An 18869-nucleotide genomic window follows, 5' to 3' on the forward strand; every position below is an offset into this window, starting at 1 on the left:
GTGCCGGGACAGGAAATCCTTGTGGACAATGCAAAGAGTCTTGAACTTGATCCTTGTAGCCACTGGGAGCCATTGGAGGGATTTCAGGGCTAGAGCGATACGTCCCAGGGCTTGAGGCCAAGGATAAGTCTTACAGTTCTGTTCTGGATTATTTGCAGAGGGCGGAGAGCAGTGGAAGGCAGATTGAGAAAAGCTGTTACAGTAGTCCAGCCTAGAGAGAACCAGGGCTCTGGAGACAGTGAGCTTCTGGGGTAAGGTGAGAAAGGGAAGAGTACCTTTGAGGAGGTGCAGCTGGTAGTGGACTTTTTGGCGACATCCAAGATGTGCAGAGAGAAAGAGAGAGTGGAGTCGAAGATGACACTGAGGTTTTTTGCCTCGCAGGTAGGTGAAGGAAGAGGGCTCAAGCATGGAGACCAGAGTGAGAGAGGGAAAGCAGGGAGCAGGAGTCGCAATGAGAAGGATCTCCATTTTACTGGCAATAATGCACAGATCATTGGAGGCGCACCAGCCTGAATCGCAGATACAGTCAGGAATGAGCGAGAGAGATTAGGAGGCTGAGTTGAGCCTGAAGGAGAGCTGAGTGTCATCCGCATAACACTGAAAGTTAGAGGAGAAGGTATAAAGATAGGTTAGGCCAAAGGGGCCAAGTAGAGGTTGAAAAACCAGGATGAGAGGATAGATCCCTGGGTAACGCCACAGGTAGAGAGAGGTGGTGGAGACAAAGGGAGCAAGTTGCACTGGCAGGGGCGGTCCATGAGGAAGGAGGTCAACCACTCAAGGACCTGATCCATGATGCCCGGGTACTCATAGTCGATTGATCAGGATGGCGTGGTTGACCATGTCAAAGGCAGAGGAACAATCAAGTAGTATGAGGACTGAAGGAAAGCTGGAATCTAGGTTAGAGAGAAGATCTTCACGGGTGTTCAGGAGAGCAGTTTTTGTGTCTCTGGCACCTCTGAAGCCAGACAGATGGTCATGGAGACAACCAACAGATTCAATGTGGAGAGTAAGCTGGGAGATGGCCAGCTTTTCCAGAAGTTTGCCCAGGAAAGGGGTGGTCGAGATCAGGCGATAGTTTGCCAGACAGGTTGTCAAGGAGTTCCCCCTTCTCTCCTGAGTTCGATTCTTGCTGGATTTCTTGATCGATGCCTTCTTGCGGACGGATTGAGTCTTAAATAAGGCTGCACGAGTCTCTTCCGACTCCAGCATGCGTTCAAAGTTCCGGGATGCAAGGATCCGGGAATCCGGGAAATTTACAGAGTGCGCTGCTAGAACACAAGTCCTGGAATCAAGAAAGGAAGGAAAGGGACTAGGAATGGGGTTGACTGGAAGAGCAAGGGAAACAATACCGCAAGCTTTGGAGCACACGTCTGGTTGCTACTTCGCAATAGCATTGAGATGCGCGGAGCCGCGGTCTATTAATAGAACACGCTACGTCCAAGGTGTAGAGCGAGGAAGGTGTTTCACAGTGGACGGCCATGTTGGAAGTACAAGGGAGTGTAAGCCCTGTTGATTAAGGACCATGATGTTCAAAAGCGGCGTGTTCTGTAGTTCATGACACAGGTAGCATCGGCAGTCGACTTCTTGAGGAGGGGTTCATAAGGGAGTGCTTGAGGAAAGACAGGAAAGTTCCAGTGGCGAAAGAGTGATTACAGAAATCGGCCAAGGCTCGAGCGAGGTTGTCAATATGGTCCTTGATGGTTCTGGAGGAGCAAGGGAGCACCTGTTTGGACAACACTTTCATAGATTGGAGTTGTCTAGAAACCTTGTCGGTGTTTTCAGAGAGAAAGACGAGAAAGGAGAGGGAGAGATGGCCAAAGGGGGGCCGAGAGCAGAAGAGGAAGAGGAGATAGAGGACAGGATGGCCTGAGTTTTTGTGGTGAAGTGAGAGGCCAGAGCCTTGCAGATGGCCTGGGAAGGAACAGGAGAGTTAGAGACTGCAGCAGGATTGGCCAGTTCCTTCAAGATTTTAAAGAATTTGGCCGTTTTGTTAGACGCCACAGAGAAGCGGGATTGAATTTGGCCTCTCTTCTTGGACAGGACAGAGTTTGTCTTGTCTTTGGAGCAGGTGGCAGGCTAGTTTGTCAAAGGTTGCGCCCAAAGCCCTCCACTTACTCGCAGCCACCCTATATGTTAGGAGATTTCAGGGGTAAAGGAAATGAAAGAGTAGAAGATTTGAATACCATCAGCAAAGAAGTGAGAGTCAAAGCCAAAAGAGGATGTGGGTTTGTGGCGGGAGGAAGTGTATAGGGAGAAGTTGAGTGGGCCCTGGATTGATCCTTGGGGCATGCCCTGGGTGAGAGGCATCGGGGAGGAGGTTCTGCAGTCCTATGGGATGGAGAAGGAGCAGTTGGAGAGATGGGCTGACACCCATTTGTGTACGGTGTCCTTGAAGCCAACAAGGGAAATTCTTTGAAAGAGGGAGGGTTGATCCATAATGTCAGACAGCTGAAAGGAAAATGGAGGAAAGGTGAGAGTGGGGGGCAGTGGTAATGGAATTGGCAATGTGGATGAGCGCAGTCTCAGTGCAATGTTTGACATTTCCGAGGCTGACAGAAGTGGCCGTGTTCTACGCACACGCATTAGTGCACATTCACATCTTGGCAGCCTGTTGTCTGTCAGTGTTCTGTGGTCTGGTTTTCAGATTCTGCGGCATTCGTTGTAATCCATCAGAGCTCTTTGAGGAAGCATGCTCTGTTTTGCGCATTCTGGCATTCTTGGTACCGTTCGCTACTGCTCGGCTTACGCTGGACCGCAGTTGCTGCACTTGTGTCACTGTGCTGCATTTGGGGTGTCAGTTCTGGAACATGCCCAGTTTGGCACACTACAAGGCAGGACTGCTGCAAGGCTTTACTGCCAAAGGGCGCTACTGGATTAGTCATGAAGCTCATTGGGTGGGTCATGCCCTGGGTTATGCCCTCGGTCTGTTTCAGGCTGGTTGTTTCATCTCCGGTGTTTTCGGTTGTAGGGGGCAGGGGTTTGTTGTTGCATGCTGCCCCTGGACAGGCTTTTGTACTTTGCTAAACATTGCCCTATTATTCTCTGTGGGCATTGATGAGGGTGCAGTATCGGACCTGAGTGGGTTGCTGAGTTCCAGGATGTCTAACTAGAGCTCATGCAAGTGCACTTAAAATTACTCCCACGCCTGTAATTGAGCTACCTTCTAAGCTCTAGTCCCCCCGATTAGGGGTAGAAATGAGCTTTCTCGTGAAGTTCTCGCTTCTCTGCATTCTGGCATTCCATTTGAATACCCAGCTCCCAGTGAGTGTAGAAGCCGACTGTCTGAAGTCCTGGCATGGAGTGCGCGGAGGAGACTACAACTCCAGGATATGAAGCTCCAATCATCTGAGGACGTTGTTTTTGGACCAGGTTGGTTCTATTATGGATATCACTAGGGCTAGTATGGAATCGGTGAAGGAGGGACTGGCCAGTCAGGCCGATTATCAGTTCGCCTGAGGAAAAGTCTTTGGGGAATCGAGGTGGCAGTATTGACACTCTAGTTTCCTCGCTGACTCTGGCAATCCAGTCCTCTATGAACGGAATGGAGGAAGTTATATCGGAAGCTCTGGTGCAGTCCTCTTTGGAGACGATGGTGGTGGATGCCGAATCAATCAATGTAGAGAGATGGCCGCGTATCAAGGAGCTTAATATACGTGACCTTAATTTATGCAAAAATGTTGCAGAATATTGTGTGTGACATTACAGGTACATTTTGAAAGAGCTGATAAGTTTTGTCAATTGGACCAGGATTATGTCAGGGTTAACCAACATTGTCAAAGGAACTGAAATGAAACCTCTGGTTTCGGAACCTTGAGCAAGGAAATTATGGAAACATTTGGATATCGGGCAGAAATAACTTGTATTTATTAGTCCTGTTGTAGAACCTTCTCATGATGCTAGTTGGATCTGTGATCATTTCAAATTTTTGTAAGGCACAGTTGAAGGGGTCGATAAAGAAGAACATTAGACCACCCAACACTTTTATGCACATGGGCAAACAAATTTCCCTGGTCAAAGAAATGATCAGACCCCTTCACTGTTTCCAGAATTATTCATTGTACTTATGAAAACAATTATATGAATATGTCTACTGGGAGACACCACACAGAACAACAGTGTTATATTTGATTAAGCAGAATAAATTACAATAGCTATATCTCCAAGATACATGACTTGGAGTTAGATACACAGAGTTTACAACATACATATCCTTCTGTCAAGAGTCATCAAGACAGAGGCCATAACAAGTGAGCAAATGTGAACAAACAAATACACGTGAGTACAGTTATAGGCAAATATAGTGAGTGTTGTTCTAGTGAACAAACTATTTTTGACTATAACTGTCATGTGTGGTTATGTGTTTTATGTTGTGCACTGAAGCCCGTGGGCTTGTGGTGCTTTATAAGTGAAATTAAATTAACCAGAATCCAGATTGGATGGGCTCAGCATGTTATTTTTCCTCGAGATGACTATCTGCTTAAAGGCAACCCTCTTGAGGATTTTAGAGAGGTAAGGAAGGAGCGGGACTGTAGAATGACGGGTTGCTGGAGTCATCATTACGTTTCTTTAGAAGAGGTATAACTGTGGCCGTTTTGGATCAGGCTGGGATGATACTAGGTTCAATAAGATGGAGAGCTGCATGGAGGTGACCGGTGCTGTTTTCTTAGCAATCTTTGGTCAAAAGTGTTGAATTGGAGTTCTAGATGGTTTGCAAAGCAGGAGATGGCTAGTGTTTGAAAGTAGGCATGAGGGAGAAGTGCGTTAGAGAGCAGAGTGCAAAGAAGATGGGAGGTTTTGAGACTGAGGTAAGAGGTGGGTGAGATAAAAGGGTGGACAAGGTGTCTCATATAGTGGCGATTGTACTTCAGAAGTAGGAGGCAAAGTCACCAGCAGAGAGAGAGAGAGGAGTAAATAATTGTTCTTCAGTTGGAAACATGGCCTTGAGGGTCATGGAAAGTTTGCAGGGGTCCGAGCTGAGAGAGAGAAACAGAGTTATTGTAATAGGAGAGTTTGTATCTGTCAAGAGCTGTGGTTGGGGTTAGTGGAGAGTCCATGTGGATAATGGGAAGAGTGAGGGATCAGGCCTTGTGTTAGCAACTTAAGCAACAAAGGATTGTTGTCTTCAGAAGACCTATTGCTGGGGAGATCCAAGATTGTGGGCATGGGCAGGAGGGGATGAAGGAGCGGGCAGAGTAGTGTTCACGTCATTACAGGTGAATTTACTGGAGTGAGCAAGTGAAGGGGAAAGCTGAAGCGAGATGTTGACTTGGTTGAGTTGGTTGAGGTAGGAGAACATGGAGTTAGGCTTGATTTTTACGTTGGGGGATGGAGGGGCAATCGCAAAATCTGACCGGGGCAACCATTACAGTGCCTACTCTTTCTTCACAGATGATATTCGGAGACCTTGTGCGATTCTGCTGGCTTATGGCTGTAGTGATAATTGGCTTTGCAACAGGTAAGCTTCCAGATATAAATGTTGCAACTCAGTAATTTCTGAAGCAACCGTGCTTTGAATATGAATTCTAAAATGTGAACACTATCAAATTTATTGTGAAATATGGCTGGTCCTTCAGTGCAGTCACAATGGGATACTCAGCCTTGCATATTTGTTTACATAAACGTTTGGGGTGGGAACCTATGGATAAAATCACCGCACTTATGACATCTGCTGGCTTAGGTTATGCTGATGTTACAGTATTTTCCAGCCTGTGTAAAATTGTTCTTTGTGTGACAGAGTTACTTATACTAACCAGCTCTCTGTTAAGGGTCATGCAATTGATTGATTTTTGATTGATATTTTATTTCTATTGCGCTCGTACACAAGTGTTTCAGAGCGCGACAAGCAAGGGAGGGGAACAGGGGAGAACAAAACAGCGATCTTACTAGGCCCAGTCCATGGGGGGGTCCATCCCTCAAGCAATGATCACCAGTGAGGGAGAGGAGATCCCCTTGCACTTCAAAGGGTTATGCTCTATGAATCTCACAAGAGGGGTGGGTTCCTGTGAGGAAGACGCATGGCCCCGGGACCCCAGAAGAGTTGTGACCCAAGAATATGTGAAACAGAAGAGTAGAACCCCTGTAATACACATGGAGAGGGCAAGCAAGGGAGAGAGAGGCACCATATCCCTGGGTGAAGATGAGTGTGCAGGACACTACATCCCTAGGTTTGCACTAGTGAGCAGGACACTACATCCCTAGGTGTGCACTTGTGAGCAGTACACTGCATCCCTAGGTGTGCACTTGTGAGCAGTACACTGCATCCCTAGGTGTGCACTCGTGAGCAGGACACTGCATCCCTAGGTTTGCACTTGTGAGCAGGACACTGCATCCCTAGGTGTGCACTCGTGAGCAGGACACTGCATCCCTAGGTGTGCACTCGTGAGCAGTACACTGCATCCCTAGGTGTGCACTCGTGAGCAGGAAACTGCATCCCTAGGTGTGCACTCGTGAGCAGGACACTGCATCCCTAGGTGTGCACTAGTGAGCAGTACACTGCATCTCTAGGTGTGCACTCGAGAGCAGGACACTGCATCCCTAGGTGTGCATTGTGAGAAGGACACTGCATCCCTAGGTGTGCACTCGTGAGCAGTACACTGCATCCCTAGGTGTGCACTCGTGAGCAGGACACTGCATCCCTAGGTGTGCACTCGTGAGCAGGACACTGCATCCCTAGGTGCGCACTGCATCCCTAGGTGTGCACTCGTGATCAGGACACTGCATCCCTAGGTGTGCACTCGTGATCAGGACACTGCATCCCTAGGTGTGCACTCGTGATCAGGACACTGCATCCCTAGGTGTGCACTCGTGAGCAGTACACTGCATCCCTAGGTGTGCACTCGTGAGCAGTACACTGCATCCCTAGGTGTGCACTCGTGAGCAGGAAACTACATCCCTAGGTGTGCACTCGTGAGCAGGACACTGCATCCCTAGGTGTGCACTAGTGAGCAGTACACTGCATCCCTAGGTGTGCACTCGAGAGCAGGACACTGCATCCCTAGGTGTGCATTGTGAGAAGGACACTGCATCCCTAGGTGTGCACTCGTGAGCAGTACACTGCATCCCTAGGTGTGCACTCGTGAGCAGTACACTGCATCCCTAGGTGTGCACTCATGAGCAGGACACTGCATCCCTAGGTGTGCACTCGTGAGCAGGACACTGCATCCCTAGGTGTGCACTGCATCCCTAGGTGTGCACTCATGATCAGGACACTGCATCCCTAGGTGTGGACTCGTGATCAGGACACTGCATCCCTAGGTGTGCACTCGTGAGCAGTACACTGCATCCCTAGGTGTGCACTCGTGAGCAGTACACTGCATCCCTAGGTGTGCACTCGTGAGCAGTACACTGCATCCCTAGGTGTGCACTCATGAGCAGGACACTACATCCCTAGGTGTGCACTAGAGCAGAGCATTATATCCTTAGGTGTTGTAAGGAGCTCATGGGGTCAACAGTAAAGACAGACACAATTGATCACAGTTCAAGGGTGTTTATTAAACTGTGTAATGGGTGAGAAAAACGCCTAATCTAAACCTAAATCTAAGATGGGAGCAAGCTACGACCATCAAATAATAAGGCAGTTTTAGTGGCGTCTTGTCAAAAAAAAGGGCCTATACTAAAAAAAAAAATATTTTCAATCCTTACAACTAAATTACAAAGTAGTGTGGGATAATGTTCACAAGAAAAGAAAGAAGTGTTCACCAAATGATAAGTCAGGCTGGTAGGGCTGGGTCTCCCTTCCCCATGTTTGTAGCATGGGACAAGGCGGGACCGTTGTGCACAGCCCACTCCTGGGCCTCGTCAGCATGACGTTACATTTCCTTTCAATGATGCCAGGGCCTTCTGGGGCCAAGTCTCTTTCCTGCAAAGTCTCTTGCCTTAGAAGGCTGGCTGAAACATAAACAAAAGTTCCTTTGGTAATCTTTCATGTTGGGCGATTGCTTTTCGCCCCTTTGGATGCCCTCAGCCAGGCTCTGGTCCCTCTTCCAATGCTGGCCTCCCTCAATCGGGTTCACTACAGTCTTTTCCACAGTTCATTTTGTTTGGCATCCCTCTGTCCGGTTCACGTTTGCCAGTTACACAGTTCATTCAGTTTTCTCCAATATGTCAAAGACTTTCGAGTGCAAGGGGTTTTGCTCAACCCTTGTAGGACCACTTTGAAACTTCTCACCGGCCTCTTTTAAGGCCTCTTGGCTTCTGTAGCAACAAAACAAAACCACAACCCAAAAAAGGCTTCAGTTAGAGTCCTTCGAATGAGCACACTGTGATGCCTGACCGCTCTGCTTCTGAACCTTTTACTGGGTTTCTTTAAAGTTCATTTACACAAGTCCTTTGTTCAACAAGGTCGGCGCCTGCAACCCTGAGCCCAGCACAGTTCGGTTTTACTATATATCTTTGACTCACCAGCTCCGCTGAACTGTCAAGAGATTTCTTGTCTTGAGAGTCAATGACTGCACCACAGCGGCAAGCACTTCCTCACGATTTGGCTATCAGCGTGGGGGAGCCCTAGCCGTTGACACCTGTCACACCACATGCCAGCTGGACTTTCCGGTCTTATGATTTCCCTTTTGGAGGCTTTGCAGTTCTGAGTTGCAAAGGGCAAGGGTAGTTCCCCCTTTGTTGTCCCTCCAGGTCTCACTGCCTTTCTCCTCCGTTTGAACTGCCGGTCCGCTGATGCTGTTTCCTTGTGCGTTCGACCTTGCTCAAAGTGTGCTCTTGTGCTCTGCCTTTTATCCCTGTGGGGAATGGAAAGGGCCTTCAGGTGTGCATAGTTATTGACCATTGCCTGACTCTGCCTGACCCTTGTGTTGGGACATGTCAGGTGAACGGCTCTGGTGTTAGTTCGTTGTATATCACGGTGTAGGAAAGTGTTTGTGTCGGAAAACGGGGGGTGAAGCTTCTAAGTATCCTACTGGGTAGGATGGGGAAAGGGGGTTGGAAGGAAGGGGTAACCACATCACGCCCATTGGTGTCCCACTTCCACTCCCCAAAGACCTCCCCGCCATCCAGGTGATCCTCACCCCCTGGTCCACCCCCAGGAACTGGATCCAATAGCGATAACCGTGTCCTGGCCACCTGGATGACAGACCTCTGGGGACTAGCGGGGGAGACACCTTCAGGCTTCTCACAGTGTGGATTAGTGAGCAGGGCACTATATCCCTGGGTGCAGAAGGGTGAGCACGGCACTATATCCCTGGGCATGAAAGGTGAGCATGGCACTATATCCCAGTGTGTGGAAGGGTGAGCACGGCACTATATTCCTGGGTGCAGATGAGTGTGAGGGACACTGTATCTCTAGGTGTGGACTAGTGACCAGGGCACTATATCCATGGGTGCAGAAGGGTGAGCAGGGCACTATTTCCCTGGGTGCAGATTTGTGTGCAGGGCACTATATCCCTAGTGTGCACATTAGTGTGCAGGGACTATATGCCTAGGTATGGACTAATGAGCTGGGCACTATGTCCCTAGGTGTGGATTAGTGTGCAGGGCTTTATGTCCCTGGGTGTGGAAGGGTGAGCAGGACACTGTTCCCCTGGGTGTAGAGTAGTGTACAGGGCACTATATCCCTGGGAGCAGATGAGTGTGCAGGACACTATATCCCTAGGTGTGGACTAGTGGTCAGAGCACTATATCCCTGGGTGCAGATGAGTGTGCAGGACACTATATCCCTAGGTGTGGACTAGTGCTCAGGGCACTATATCCCTGGGTGCGGAAGGGTGAGCAGGGCACTATTCCCCTGGGTGTAGATTAGTGTACAGGGCACTATATCCCTGGGTGCAGATGAGTGTGCAGGACACTATATCCCTAGGTGTGGACTAGTGGTCAGGGCACTATATCCCTGGGTGCGGAAGGGTGAGCAGGGCACTATTCCCCTGGGTGTAGATTAGTGTACAGGGCACTATATCCCTGGGTGCAGATGAGTGTGCAGGACACCATATCCCTAGGTGTGGACTAGTGGTCAGGGCACTATATCCCTGGGTGCGGAAGGGTGAGCAGGGCACTATTCCCCTGGGTGTAGATTAGTGTACAGGGCACTATATCCCTGGGTGCAGATGAGTGTGCAGGACACCATATCCCTAGGTGTGGACTAGTGGTCAGGGCACTATATCCCTGGGTGCGGAAGGGTGAGCAGGGCACTATTCCCCTGGGTGTAGATTAGTGTACAGGGCATTATATCACTAGGTGTGGACTAGTGAGCAGGGCACTATATCGCTGGGTGTGGCAGGGTGAGCGCAGCACTATCTCTCTGGATGCAGATTAAAGTGTAAGGCACTATATCCCTGGTGCAGATTAGTGTGCAAGGCACTATATCTCTAGGTGTGGACTAGTGAGCAGGGCACTATATCCATGGGTGTGGAAGGGCGAGCAGGGTGCTATATCCCTGAGTAAAAGAACAGCAGGGGAGCACCCCTTGACCCTGTAAGAGGGGAGTAATTAACACAGAGAAAGAGAGCCCCAGTTAAGGTGAGGACTTTTTGGGACACTTGACAAAGAGAGGAAACCCTAAATCCTGAGAGAGGCATAGAGGCCTTGTGGTTCCCAGAAGAAGTGATAATGACTCCATGCTAAGAGCGTCCTAAATGGGAGACATTCCAGTGGGAAACCTTCTGAAAGCCTTTTTGTTTGCTGTCCTTCATTTAATAACCTGAGTTGAAGGACTTCGTTTCCCACGAATGTTATATTACAGCCATTTTCAACCAATTTCCATGCAGAGCTGGGCCTTACATCTGCTTAATACAATCCTTTGTTTATTCTGGTGTCAGTAGTAATGTGTTTCATCTGCCATGTGACATTAAGGAGCTACTGCGACCTCAACAGAGTGTGTTGCTTTGCAATACCTTGAAACACGTTTTAATATTTATTAATAAACCTTTTAAACTGAGAACCATTAACCATGTTTGCAATGTCCTCTCCATTTCTTTTGTGTTTCTTTCTTCGTTCTATCTTGTCCTCTCTATGATCTCTATATTTGCCTCCCGCGCTGTTTCTCACATTTCTTTATACTCTTTTGTTACACCTCCCTTACGTGTTTTTATTTGATCAATTTCACACTTCCTGTTTCCCTTCCTGTTTCCCTGTTCGCCCTGCAGCGTTCTACGTTATCTTCCAGAATGAAAACCCCAGCATGCTTGGAGAATTTGAGACCTATGCGATGTCATTGTTCAGCACCTATGAGCTGTTTATTAACGCCATCAACTCACCAACCAACTATGAGGCGGACATTCCCAACATTTTCTTCATCATATACTTTGCCTTCACCATCATTTCCAACTTGCTGATGCTTAACCTGATCATTGCCATGATGGGCGACACTCACTGGCGCGTGGCACAGGAGATGGACGAACTCTGGAGGATACAGGTAAGTGGACCATGAGCTACACAGGGTTTACTTGCTTTGTGTGCTAAAATGAAGCAAACTACTTGACTCCCAAATAAGGAAGTGGGCCAGATGTGTGCCGTGACATGGGGAAAAACCATCTCATAGAAAAGGTAATTGCAACAGGTACTAAATTGACCAACAGAAAACTGTCGAGATCAGGTTAAGCCAATGCCCTTTCTTTTCTTGGTCTGTATAACAGAATGACGCTACCCACTCCTTATAAAACACCAGAGAGAAGCGGAATTCCCACAGCACAGTAACCTTTAGCATGGGGAAGTGCACTAGGCAGAAGAATGCTTGGGGCAGGGGGTGACATTAGACCGAATCTCCAGAGACTTGCAAACAATGATCAGTCACATCTCATTCTATTGCCATGCCCCTCCTCCATCCCAAGGCCTTAAAACCTAATTAACACCACCAGCAACAGAACAGCACCAAAGACACCCACTACGCAACTGGACCCAAGACCCAGGACACCATGCTGAACCAGACGGAATGCAGCTGCCATAAAGAACGTGTCGCCCAGCACAGTGTGAAGAATCTCAGGGTATTGACACTGCTCGCATAGAGGGGATCCCCTTCCCATGAGGCCAGGGAGGTAATGCTGCTACCCGATAGTCCCCCTGGTGGTTGTCCTAAGCAGGTGAATCACATGGGGAGAGCAACTATTTGGGGAAAATCCGGTATGCACCTCCTCTATTTCTGTCCCTTCTTTCCTCCTACCCCACTAAGTCCTCAATGATCCCCCACACACCTATATATTTGTGTAGAGTAGAAGACCCCATCCACCAAGACCATACTGGCATGAGGAAGACTGAGGGCTATCCAGATAGAGTTCATACAACCACTGACACGAAGAACAAAGGACAAAGAGGGAAAAGCCTACTGTGGAACCAACCTACGCGGTACAGTCCACAGGAGCAAGAGCCAAGAATAAAAAGGGAAGAAGGGCTGTGTCATTTGTCAGATCCTCCCTAGAAGAACCGAGAGCGGGCTGGAGGCTTGCCGGGGAGAACAGGAAAAGCTGACTGAGCCTCGCCGAATACACACAGTGTTCACCATCATCCAAGCAGGAGAATCAAAGTCCCGTCAGAAATTGGGAGTTGAACCACGGAGAAGCACATGCTGAGAGGGACCAGACCTAGTAAGGCTGCGAAGATACCCAAACAAGCGCTCACACCATAAAAGGTACTTGGGTTACTGTAGCAGGTGGTAGAGATAAAGGAGAATGAAGAAAGCGGTTGGGGAAGGCTGAAGACCCCCATCTTGGTCGTACCAATACTTGGAAAAAGCCAGGAAAAAGACATATGCGAAACAGTGCCTGGCACATTAGTGAACTGGGCCTGATTACTGCATACTATAAAACTGAGAGAGAGGTCTGGGACCCACACGAAGTCAGGGAAGCCCTGCAAGAGCCACACACAAGGGTCTGCGATCCATACAAAGCCAGGGAAGCCCTGCAAGAACAGCACACAAGGGTCTGCGATCCATACAAAGCCAGGGAAGCCCTGCAGGAACAGCACACAAGGGTCTGCGATCCATACAAAGCCAGGGAAGCCCTGCAAGAACAGCACACAAGGGTCTGCGATCCATACAAAGCCAGGGAAGCCCTGCATGAACAGCACACAAGGGTCTGCGATCCATACAAAGCCAGGGAAGCCCTGCAAGAACAGCACACAAGGGTCTGCGATCCATACAAAGCCAGGGAAGCCCTGCAAGAACAGCACACAAGGGTCTGCGATCCATACAAAGCCAGGGAAGCCCTGCAGGAACAGCACACAAGGGTCTGCGATCCATACAAAGCCAGGGAAGCCCTGCAAGAGCCGCACACAAGGGTCTGCGATCCATACAAAGCCAGGAAAGCCCTGCAAGGACAGCACACAAGGGTCTGTGATCCATACAAAGCCAGGGAAGCCCTGCAGGAACAGCACACAAGGGTCTGCGATCCATACAAAGCCAGGGAAGCACTGCAGGAACAGCACACAAGGGTCTGCGATCCATACAAAGCCAGGGAAGCCCTGCAAGAACAGCACACAAGGGTCTGCGATCCATACAAAGCCAGGGAAGCCCTGCAAGAACAGCACACAAGGGTCAAGGACCCATATCAGTTCGGAGAAGCACGCAACCAAGGGGCTGCTGCTCACAGCAAGTAGGGGAGATCACGAGAAACATACAGGGTTCTGGGGGGGACGTTAAGTGACAACAAAACACAGACATTAAGGGACAATAAAGGGCTGAGGACCCATTGCTAAAAGAAGGGACATTTTCTTAAGCACTGACATCTACAGACAAGTCTGGTAGCATAGTGAACCAGGCTTGGTGTAACATTTGTGAACCGGAGAAAGAATAGGGGGAGGGAGAGAGTCCCCCTGATACTTAGGAACTGTGTTTTTGTGAAATAAGAACGTTTGTTAAAGAAAAGGGGAAGGAAGACCAATCCCCGTGCATCCTGTTTTTGTTTGTATACGTTTGGAGGAGTATCCAACCTCAAGAACTTTTAAGTTAAATAGGAGAACAACTCTTTATGTTTCCTCATCCAAAACTGAGCATTGAATTGGCATCCAGAATGAGAGAATCCTCCTTCTGGACCAAGAAGACGGGCAGTTTTTCCTTAGTTTATCTAGAGTGTAAGGAACAGAAATAGGTTTGGACACATGACGATGGTCATTTCCCTTTATTGGACATCCTGAAAGAGTCTTAAGTCTTTTTGTTGATGTAGGGCACTCTCTCTTAGAAATATGGCAAGAGATGTTTCCTTGGTCTTTACTTGTATATATAAATATGTTTTTGCCAACAAACATGCCACCGCTAGGCCAGACTTGTACTTCTGCACCCTTACAACAGCCACACCATTCCTCATGTACTGTGCCACTGTGATGTTCCCAGTAGCTTGGCAAAGCTCTGCACCCTGCTGTGCCACCCCAAGTTCTAAAGTAGTAAGAAAGGTGATGATAGGGGCAGCCATGCTCTGAAGGCCTGGTCATACACCAATAACATTTACAGCTAACAACCTCTTTCTACAAAAACCTCTTAACTAATCTGAGCATCACATCTTAAAACTTCAAATTCCTCACAGATACTCACCCAAGGAGGGCATGAATGGTAGAATGAAAAAAGGGCCCTGACCAACCACCACCTGAGAAACATGATCTTCTGATTTCCTGGCAAACGGAGACGAAGAGCGACAGGATAAATGTCGAGTCCCACAACAAACAGCAGATAATCATAAGGGGACAAACTCACTGCAAAGACATGCGGGCAAACCATGTAGAAACCAAACCCTTATTGATATATGAGATGGCATTGATAACGCGCCTGTACACAGGTGTTTCTAGGCGCGACCAGACAATTGTGATGGCAGAGATGGATTTCTGGAAAAATCGGCAGAGATGTTCATCGCTTCTTTTGGTTCCCAGATGTTCATTCGTTGCCATGCAACAAGACGTGCACAGCTAATGAAAAAAGGCCTCGGAAGCGATGAGGCATTTTTAGGAAGAAGGTCATCAGAAAAGCATGAAGATGCCAACTATAGAAAAAGGGCGCTGTTCGAGTAGCCGCATGAAGCGAATGGCTGCATGGACATTGTGTGACAAGAAGGAGAGCCCTCTTATTTGTCTGAGGGACATCAGAATAACACACATACTGGTAAAGTGTCTAATTGAGTCAGTCTTTCCACCTGTCTGATTTTTATATCCAGACTAGGGTACCCATTACATTCCCAAAACCTTAGAAACGACCTCCTGGATTGTCATGCTGATACCTTCTGTCGGAAATACTCTTTGGTTGAAGACTCTGGAAGTGAATATTTGCGACAAAGAATACACAAGTAATCTGTAGGTTAATCATTCCAAAGGGTGTAAAATTCGCCATCTTAGAAAAAGTATTGACGATAGCAATAACCACTGATGGGTAACTCAGCCATGCCATTGGGGTTCCATGGTTCAGAGGCATGCTGCAGCAGCCTCCACAAACCCACCGGTTGTGGAAGCAAATACTTACTCCGAGCACACACTAGACAAACGAGCATGCGTGAGCGAGCATTGAAAGACAACATCAGCCATCATAATGTTGAATGAATTCCAAGGCAGACTTTCACCATTCTGTTCAACTTGGCCCGTATCATGGCACAATGCCAACACATCAGCCTGCAGCTCCCAGTTATGTACAGACAAAGTGCTTCTCAAAACATGAACTCCTCCTTCTCGAGCAACTTAACCAAAGGGGAAACTGAAGACAAACCTTCAGTGCCAGAATCTAAAGCTTTATTCACCATGAGCGCCTGGAGATCATGAAAATGACAGCAGTCCGTGGTATAAACCAATTTAAGATAACATACCAAATCAAGAAGTGAGTCTCGGGATCAACAATGCAGTGATCTCATTCTGGATTGCATTTACACGTAGCATCAGGCCTAGTCCTGACCCGAAACCTAGTTTTAGACTTGAAGTTTTCTTTTGTTTATAATGTAATATAATTTGGTTTTATATAGTGCAATTGAGTTGGTATCTTGATTCTCCCAACAAGATCAAACAAAAAATGCCTCAATTTCAAACAAACCTCTGTCATGGCCAAGTATGAGGCTGAAGGAGCACAGGACCACTCATAAAAGTTTCCATTATAGCTTAATAAAACGTCTTCAAAAAACGATTGCTTCTATAAATGTATAAACATCCCAATAAACAGCTGTCCTTAATTGGAAAATAGGATGTCATGCCCAGAATGCTAGTACCCTCTTTGGATCCATTGACCATCAAACAAAGCAATATGCATCTCATGTCGAAACATGTACATATCAGCTATAGTTGACTGCTGATTGCTATGTAACCCACCTACAAACTTTCTATAGGATTTTCCTCTGGCTGCACAAAGTATATTTCAATATCATCTACAGGCGACCTGGCTCCTCCACCCTGTTTCTCTCTGAATGGGCCTATTTCTTCTTCTCTCAACCACCTCTAATCTCCTTCTGGTGGGTGACTTCAACATTCACCTGGAGTCCTCAATCACGGCATCCATTCTATTCTGTGACCTTTATACCTCGCTTTCCCTGTCTATTCTCCCTTCCGATCCTACCCACTCGGCTGTACACACTCTTGATGCCTTCATCCACACTGATCTTTCACTCTCCTCCCCACTGATCACCTCCCTCTCCTGGTCAGACCACTCTCTCCTCTCCTCTCACCTGGGTCCTCTCGGCCCTCTGAACGGTTCTACGTTATTTCGCCGCAGTATTTTTCATCGCAGGTTTTTTCATCGCCGATTTTTTTTTTCTCTGAAAACTCGTTTTTATTTTTTTATTTTTTTTGGGGGGTTACCCACCCAAGCCCCCCCTTTTTTTTTTTTCATTCCCTTACACCCTCAACCATATATTTCATTTTTTACCCCCCCCCCCCAAAAAAAAAAACGATGAGTTATTTTTGGGAAAAAAACGGCGATGAAAAAACACGCAATGAAAAATACCGCGGTGAAATGCCTGTATACCCTCTGAATGCACCTCCCACAGCCAAGCCTACCTCGTTCATGAACATCCGTCTGATGAAACGAGTGTTAGTACCTGCCTTCGCATCTACCTTCATCCTCTCCTCTCTCCCCACTACTGACTGTACCACAGACTCTGCTCTCAGCAAACTCCATCTTGCCATTACCAAAACCCTTGACATTCTTGCCCCAGTCATGAGGATCTGCCTCCAACATGCCTCCAAGTGTATCACCTGGTACAGCTCAAAACTGGCAGCCGTGAAAGATAAAGAGCTGTGCAACAGAAGTGACAGACCTCAGACTCACCCTCTGACAGACTGGCCTGTCGCCTGCTCCAAAGGCATTAGATTTTCAATCTGCACCAAGAAAAGGGCCCACATCGAGGCTCACATCACTGGTGCATCCAACAACATGACTGAACTCTTTAAAATCTGCAGGGAACTAGCAAAGCCTTCCACAGTCTCCTCACCTCTTCCCTCCCAGGCCCTCTGCAATGCATTGGCCACACACTTCACCACAAAAACTCAGGACATCCAGAGCACCCTGGTGTCCCTCTCCCCCTGACTTATCCTACCCCTCAGCCTCCCATGGCCTCATATCCTTCCTCTGCCTTTCTTTCCACCTTCTCCCCTACCTCACCTGATGAGGTCACCAGAGTTCTCCACTCCATGAAGGTCTCCTCCAAACAGGTCTCGCCTTGCTCCTCCAGAACAATTAAAGACAATATTGGCTCTCTTGCCCCTGCACTCGCTGATATGCAACCTCTGTTTTGCTACTGGCTCTTTGCCCTCCTCCCTCCAGCATTCCGTAGTGTGCTCTCGTGAAAAAACCTTCTGCAGACCCTTCTTGTCCAGCCAGCTAAAGCCCCACATCTATCACCCCCTTCCTGGGGAAACTTTGCAGAAGATGGTCTTCCCCCAACTGACCCAGCACACTGTGGTTACCTCCACGACCATCAATCTGGATTCTGAGCATCCAGAGGCATGGAAACTGCCCTTCTGAACACCTGCAAGGAACTTCTCACCTCTCTTGATTCCAACTCTCCTGTTGTTCTCATTATACTTGATCTCTCCTCTGCATTTGATATGGTCAACCACTCCATCCTCATAAAACGGCTCCATGATACCCTAGGTATCTCAGAGCGGGCACTTGATGGCTGACCTCCTTCCTCAATGACCATCCATCCCACGTTATTCTGGCTCTTTCTCCTCCCCCCACTTCTATCTCCACCTGTGGTGTGCCCCTGGGCTCTAACCTTTCTCCCTGGCTCTTTAACACCTAACTTGCTCCGCTTGCACACCTCATTTACACCTTTTCCCCTAACTTCCAGTTTTATGAAGATGACACACAACTCATTTTCAAACTTCCCTTTGATCTTCTCCTTACTTCCTCCATCATTCCTGACTGCCTATTTGCCATCCAGTCCTGGTGTACTTCCAATGAGCTCTGTCTCAATGCCAGCAAGACTGAGATCCTTCCTATTGGGACTCCTGCTCCCTCTTTCTTCCACTCACTCTGGCCATCCTCTATGGGGTGCCCTCCCCCCCACTCCTTCATCTGAAGCCGGACACCTTGGAGTTATCGTCGACTTCTCTCTTTCCTTCCTCCCTCACATTAGGACCTTGCCAAGAAGTCCCATTTTCAACTCGTGCCTAGAAACACTTGTGTGCAGGCGTGTTATAAATGCCATATCATAACTCCCCCTCCTCAAAGGAATTCTTCCTTTCCTCACTTTCCCCCAGAACTCAATGTCTCTAGAGCTCTGGTTCCCTCTAGGGTATACTACCACAATAGCCTTTTCCTTAATCTACCCCCTTCTTCTCTACGACCTCTCCAGCTCATCCAGAATAGGGCTGCAAGGCGTATCCTTAGCCGCAAGCCCAGGGACCGCATCTTTCTAGCCCTAAAAACTCTCCACTGGATCCTGGTGGCTGCAAGGATCAAATTCAAATCCCTCTGCATCATCCATAAGGCTGTCTGGGGCTGGGGACCATGCTATCTACAACTCTCCCTC

General features: G+C 48.1%; 1 protein-coding gene across 1 annotated transcript in view; it reads left to right on the forward strand.

Annotated features, from left to right (window-relative positions):
* LOC138580096 (transient receptor potential cation channel subfamily V member 6-like) overlaps positions 1-18869 on the forward strand; it is a 353625-nt gene that overhangs the window by 318248 nt on the left and 16508 nt on the right. Inside the window, exons 12-13 of the mRNA XM_069650375.1 lie at positions 5389-5455; positions 11088-11356. Coding sequence (XP_069506476.1) covers positions 5389-5455; positions 11088-11356 — 336 coding nt within the window. The remainder of the gene's footprint in view (positions 1-5388; positions 5456-11087; positions 11357-18869) is intronic.

Source organism: Ambystoma mexicanum, chromosome 3p (genome assembly GCF_040938575.1).
Source record: "Ambystoma mexicanum isolate Mex_15411 chromosome 3p, UKY_AmexF1_1, whole genome shotgun sequence".
Lineage (NCBI taxonomy): Eukaryota > Metazoa > Chordata > Amphibia > Caudata > Ambystomatidae > Ambystoma > Ambystoma mexicanum.